Below are 6,772 nucleotides of genomic sequence, written 5' to 3'. Positions count from 1 at the left end.
CTGGGTCTAAAACAGCAGCCATCTCCTCTGGACTGGTGCAGCACCCCCAGGCTCCGAGCATGCTCAGGTCCACGTGGCCCGGCAGGAATCTCGGGGGGAGGGTAGGGGGCTGCGAGTGCACCAGCCAGGAGGACAGAGGCTCGAATCTCTAATGCTCAATGCTGACTGGTACGCGTGCACACACTTGGCCCAAGGTCCTGCCCATTCTAGGTAAAATGACCACTATGCTAATCTTCTGGGCTAGTAGAGACTGTCTCTTTCTTGCTAATTCCTAGGAATGGCTCAGCTGCTGTACAGGACTGAGAATGAGGATTCTACTTGGCCTTGCCCTGGGATAAGTCTCCCATTCTGTAAGCTTCAATGACCTACCCACAATGCCGAAGGCAATTAGTCTGGATGGGTAAAATTCCAAGCCAGGGTTTGGCTAAGATGTTGGAACATTGGTAAAGGTCAGAGAGCAATGTCCAGTTTTGTCTATCTGTTAATAAATCATATCTTGGTTGGCATGTAGCACGCAAGTTCGCAAGGACATATCTGGACTACCTCTGAGTTAGGGGATGCCACGACTGACTGAATACCCAGGAGGCACAAACTCCCTTTGAAGTCATAACGCCTCTTGTTCGAGATCAGGCTTTTACCCCTAATACTGCAGATGTAACTGGAGTAGATGAGTGGGCGTGGCACTTAAATATACTGTGAAGTCATTTTAAAATATTGTGAAATGATATTTTGGCAAAATTAACATCTTTGTACAATGAATTTAAAACAGCTTTTAGCACTAGTATGTATATTATTTTTACTCTTAAAATTTGTATTAATTCTATTCTCTTATACATTTTTAAAAAGATTTTTGTGGTGTTTCAAATATATCGTACATACCATGAAAATTGGCAGTTGTATGGCGGTGGGAATTATCACACAAAGTGACTGCGCATTTGTATACACCACTTTAGAGCAGATCAGCTCCACCACTCTGCAGACTCCTAAACATCTGGTAGAATGTCTGTTTTAGACAGAGCATGCCATAAGGCATTTCTCATTTTGATTATACATATGTGCTTGGATTGAGTACGTAGGGATTTGAAATCAAACAGTCTCAGAAAAAGGCTGACACTTTTTTTTTCCCTCTAGTATCTCTTGTTCTTTCCCATCTCCTACAAATAGTAGGTGGTAAAGTCAGCGTGAGATATACTCTGTGGACTTGGCCTTCAGAGTTACTCAGGGTAATGACACACTGACTTCATAAATACAACACACAACCAGTTTTTTTCTCTAGCTTTAAGGCAAACAATTATTTTCAGTTTCAGTCTCTTAAAAAGCTGGCTTTTGTAAAATGAAGCTGCTTTCCTTTCTGTGCATATGTGGGAGAGGGTAAATGCATATTGAACTCAGGGCCTTCACATTCTGCCCGACACTCTGCCACTGAGCTCTATCCCCAGACCTTGGAGATGTTTTATGGGGTTTTTTCCTTTTCTCTTTCTTTCTCTCTCTACTCCTTCCACCCCCAATGTATAAAGTGTGGTAGTCTGGAAGAACTGTGATACTAAACAGCTAAAGAGTCACAAACAGTGGTGGTGACTGTGAAACACAGTACAAATTGTTCTCAGCATTGCTACGTAGACCTTAAACTCATGTTTCTCTCTCCTCGTCTTCTAGAGTGCCAGGATTACAAGGTGTTTGCTACCATACACAGCAGTACTACCACCACAGGTCAGTGTTCAGAACATTACCATTGTAAAATATAAAATCTGAGCTGGACACGTGACTCAGCAGTACTTGCTGCTCTTGGAGAAGAGCAAAGCCCCGCCTTTGCTTCCCAGTACCCACATCAAGGGCTCACAACCACCTGTAGCTCCAGTAATGAGATGCAGCGCCCTTTCTAGCCTCCACACAGACACCGTGTATGCATAGTGCAGGCACAGAAAAGCAGGGAGCCCATATGTACAGAAATAAAAGGGGATTTTAATGTTAATACCTTTAAAAATATTCAACTGCTAGACATAGTGTTGCACACCTTTAATCCCAATACTTGGGAGGCAGAGGCAGGCAGGCCACTGAGTTTGAGGTCAACCTTGTCTACATTGTAAAAAGAATAATGTATTCTAGATAGCCTGTGTAAGAAACACACAGTCCTGGTATTTTATTTATAAGCTGTAAGCCCTAGATTGGGCAGGTTTTGTTCTTTATTCCTTGCTGTTTCATTCTCACCAGGTTGTCCTCAGGGCCCATTAATCCTGGTCATGCACTCATGATCCGTCTGGTCTCATGGCAGGCTCTTCTTTCTCAATGTCCTTTTTCTTCTCTTCTCGTTTCTCCTCAGGCCCCTCACTCAATCTCAAGTCCCACCTTTCTCTCCCTACTGTCCAATCACAGGCTCTAGCCTTTATGAACCAATTAACTTTAAATTGAGGTACACATGATGTATGTCACTTGATATACATGAGGACCTCCTCTTCGTGGGCCACCAGATTTCCACAAAAACACACATACAAAACTAAAATAAATCTTTAAAATTAAAAGAAGCATCAAAATGTATTTTCAGATACTCATTCTCCACCATTAGAATGCCCAACACTACTGCCTCCTACCCTACCAGGTCTCAGTTCATCTTTATTTTTAATAATTATCAAGTCTTAGTACTTAGCACCTAAAATGACTGGCTGATCACCAACTTGGGATAGTTTTCATTGAAGTTTCAAATTGATCAGGCTTCCTCAGTCTGGCTTTGATGTGCTCTATGGTAGCCATGGATGAGGCCTGATAAAGAATCATAAGTTTACTTAAAATATTATGAGGTTTGTATTCTGTTTTATTGTTAATTTGGGGTTTTATTTTTTGTTTTTTTTGTTTTTTGTTTTTTTTTTTTGAGGCAGGGTTTCTCTGTCAATAGCCCTAATTGTCCTGGACTCACTTTGTAAATCAGGCTGTCTTCAAACTCATAGAGATCCACCTGCCTCTGTTTCTCAAGTGCTGGGATTAAAGCAGTGCTCTACTACATCCTGCCTTCATATGCCTTTATTCTTACTTTTTAAAGTGACCCTTCTAAAGCATAAATATTTTGGATGACTTCATGTCTCAGAGTCAGAAGGTTGTGGATTTGGTAGATGTATTTTGGGAAGAGTGGTATCTACACACCAAATTAATTCCCAGAACATGAAATACTTGTAAAAGAAATTTAGTTTGGTGGTGGTGGTGGTGATGGTGGTGGTGGTGGTGGGTGGTGGTGGGTGGTGGTGGTGGTGGTCTGTGTTTAAGTAATTTAATATTTAAGATGAGATTGAAAGAGCAGTCAGGAGCCATGCCCAACACTTGGGCATGAGCCAGTGGGTCAGGGTTTTTGAGAACCAGAAATTTGTCACACATTGCTAACTTTTCATGGAGGGCAAAATCTTTGTTAGAAAGCTGTTGACTAAAATGTCCTCTTCCTAGCAGAAGTTTCTTGAGTTAGACCACTGTGGTCAGTTTATGAACTTGTATGATATATGTAGTTTTTGCTGTCAATGTTCTATTTCCATAGAAAGTAGTTTTTTTCAATATAGAATCAGGCAACCTAGAACTGTCTTAAGTATGTCTGGGTTTTCGGTCTTCCTAAACTTCTAAAATGTGACATTTGTGGTAGGATGGAAAGGCAGGTTTTTTTTAAAAAAGGTCTGAGAATTTCACTCTCAAAAACATTTTCAACTTCTGGCAATAGGGTATTGGAACTGGAGGTTCAGAAATGAGCTGAGGTAAAGAAAGATGAACTGTGAGCTGTCTGCGCAACAGCAGCTTCCTTCCCAGGTTACCTGTGGTAACCTCCGAGAAGATGGTGGCCTAGGAATACCTAGTCACTCTGCTGCCATCAATGACCCTCTCATCTGATGCCACTGAAGTGACTTGTGAAAGGGTTTGCTTTCTGGTAAGTTCTTCAATATGTGAGAATGTAAATTCTAAGAGAAGTTCCTGGTTGGAGCCCAAGCTAAAAGTAATAGATTAAGTCACCTACCTCAGTGTCTTGAGAGGAATCCAAGAAAAGGTGCTGTTTTGAAACTTGAAAGATCCTATAAAGAAAGGGCAGGCCTTGCGCCAAGTAGCTTTTGAGGTAACCAGCCCAAACAAGAGCTGGCATGTGCCTTCAGTCTCTAATCCTGGCTCCAGAGTTAGGGAAGAGAGCAGTGTATGGGAAGCTCTGTAAGTGAAAGGATTGTTTATGACTTTGAATGTTGTGGGACTAGAACCAGAGTAGGAAGAGTTTGGAGCTGGTCTCTGAGGCTTGGAAATACTCCCCCACCTCAGGTTACTTACCATTATATAGCTTTTCTAGGACAGCCTTTTAGTATTCTGCTGTGCCAAGACTAAAGCTGGGGTTGGGGTGGTGTTTAATTAGATAGAGTCAAGACCTATAGCTTTTCTTCAAATATCCTAAGCAAAGATTCTGTCTATTTTAAGTTTTCCTAAAATCCCATTCTTATTAGCTTGGTTTTTGAGAGGATAGACAGCTGTCGCAGCCACACCAAGGGGGCCAGAAAGACTGGCATTAAAGGGGAAGGGAAGCATGTCACTGACGTGGGAATGAGGTGCCACTGTGCCTGTGGGCCCTGATGCCTCAGTTTTGTTTGTTTTACTTTCCTATGCTGAGGATTGAACCCAGAGTGCTCCCTGCCCCCTCCTCTTTTTGATACCAAAAACTGATTTGGTCTTCTATGAGCAAGACCTGCTGCCTCTTTTATTTTTAATTACATTTACTCTGTGTAAGTATAGAGGTCAAAAGGAAGCAGTCACCTGGCTTTATTTCCACCACGTGGGTCCAGGGGGATAGAACTCTCATGAGGCTCTCAGGATCTAGCTCCCTCCTCCCCACTCCCAACTCCATTAATCTCTACTGACCCTGGCTGCCAGCAGAGCTTGCTGTCAGGGTTGTGGGCTGGAGATTGTCTTAATCCCTGCCTTGGAGTCCTAAACTCCAGCTGTGCTGTCTAGGCCTTGGGAGGACTGAGAGGCTCTGCTCTAGACAAAGGCCTGTTTTGTCAGAGAGAAGATTAGGGCAAAGTACAGCCATTGTTATCCTGATGCTTTCATGGTCAACTGTCTACTTGGCAGCCAGAGACGCCTTGACCTTAATTAACAGCAACTTGTTCTTAATGTTTCTTTGATATTTTCTACTAATGAGGATTCGTGTCACAACTTTTCATGAATGCTTCTTTAAACTTTTTTTTTCTAATATTGGGAATTCAGAGGGAAGTCTGAGCAGGTAAAGGTACTTGTCACCAATCTTGATCTGTGTTCAGTCCTCTGCACACACATGGTGGAAAGTTGTCCTCTAACCTATGCTTGCATGTGTACCACACACACACACACACACACACACACACACACACACACAGAGAGAGAGAGAGAGAGTGATAATTCTTTTTTTTTTTAAGATTTATTTTATTTATTATTATAAATGAGTACACTGTAGCTGTCTTTGGACCACCAGAAGAGGGCGTCAGATTTCTTTACGGGTGATTGTGAGCCACCATGTGGTTGTTGGGATTTGAACTCACAACCTTCAGAAGAGCAGTCAGTGCTCCTGCCCACTGAGCCATCTCACCAGCCCCGTAATAATTCTTATCACATGTAAATCTCACACACACAAAATGAATAAATATTTTAAAAGATTCTAAAAGTAGTGAATCAGTGCTTTTCAGTAAATAGTTGGCAAAAGGCAGGATTCTGTTTGTTTGCTTTTTTTTTTTCCCTTGAGACAAGACCTCACAAGCTCAAGCTGGCCTTAAACTCCCATGTGTAGCCAAAGCTGGTATTGAACTTCTGATGCTCCTGCCTTTGATTCTGGAGTGCTGGCATGCTGGCTTGGGGACCCATATCCTGCCTCATACTTCTGGGACGGGTGTAGGCAAGCATTCTGCGGTGTCAGTGGCCTGTAACAGCCCTCTAGTTATGTTTTACTTTGAAACAGGATCCTATTAAGTCACCCAGGCTAGCCTAGAACTCCCTTTATAGCCCAGACAGGCCTTGACTTTGTAATCTTCCTACTTCAGCTGGCTTCCTTCCAGTTGTATTTTGTATCTTGGAAGGAATTTCTGTAACATTGTAGAAGTAGTTGAGATTATTGGTTCAGGACTGGCTTGGGCATGAATCTCAACTCTGTTTAAGCATCTTTAATTTTCCCACTAGAGAACTGACCTGGTTTGGCCTAGCTTGGCTAGATTTTATTACATTTGATGATGAGATTTCACCCTGAAGTCTGAAACTCCTTTTCTTTAGGTTTTTATAATTTATCTCAAAGTTTTTATTTTCATCAGTTACTATGAAGTCTAAGTGTTTACTTTTTAAACTGCTGGTGGTCAGTAGTAGGTGTAGGGGGTTGTAGTTCTTTTTAAATGCTTAGCTTAACACATTAGCTTCATTTCTTGGAAGGAGGTGTCTGTGATATCAGTTAATTTAGTAGTTACTTTCACTACTGAGCTAATCAGGAAAGAGTTTTAAGAGATCTCTTATATAAAAAGAAAGGGGCTGCCAGTTGTCTTGGCATGAGTATAACACAGCACCAGGAAGGCAGGGGGAGCCATGCTTGGGATAGAGTCCCACTTGGGCTACATAGTGAAACTGTTTCAGAGAGGAGAAAAGGGGGAACATGAGGGGTGAGGAAGGAGAGGGGGGTGGATTGAAGAGGCAGAGACTGTCATATAACATTATGACAGACTGCTCCGTGGGAACCTTCACTTCTCTATAGTAACATTTCAGTTAAGGAAGTGCCACAGAAATGAGCTCATATATTTTCACACACTTT

The 6,772-nt window shown here is 42.1% G+C and overlaps 1 protein-coding gene across 3 annotated transcripts in view; it reads left to right on the top strand.

Moving 5' to 3' along the window:
- Positions 1–6,772, top strand: part of Znf609 (zinc finger protein 609) — a 137,610-nt gene that overhangs the window by 47,330 nt on the left and 83,508 nt on the right. The window contains exon 1 of one of the 3 annotated variants that reach the window (XM_031343998.1): positions 3,747–3,898. The exons of the other annotated variants lie outside the window; for them this stretch is intronic. Within the exon in view, the coding sequence (XP_031199858.1) occupies positions 3,845–3,898 (54 nt within the window). The 5' untranslated portion in view covers positions 3,747–3,844. Of the gene's footprint in view, positions 1–3,746; positions 3,899–6,772 lie in introns of those variants that run through there. 3 annotated transcript variants of the gene reach the window in all.

Source organism: Mastomys coucha, unplaced genomic scaffold, assembly GCF_008632895.1.
Source record: "Mastomys coucha isolate ucsf_1 unplaced genomic scaffold, UCSF_Mcou_1 pScaffold23, whole genome shotgun sequence".
Lineage (NCBI taxonomy): Eukaryota > Metazoa > Chordata > Mammalia > Rodentia > Muridae > Mastomys > Mastomys coucha.
Note: the sequence above shows the minus strand (reverse complement) of the source record. Positions and strands in the feature narration are given on the sequence as shown.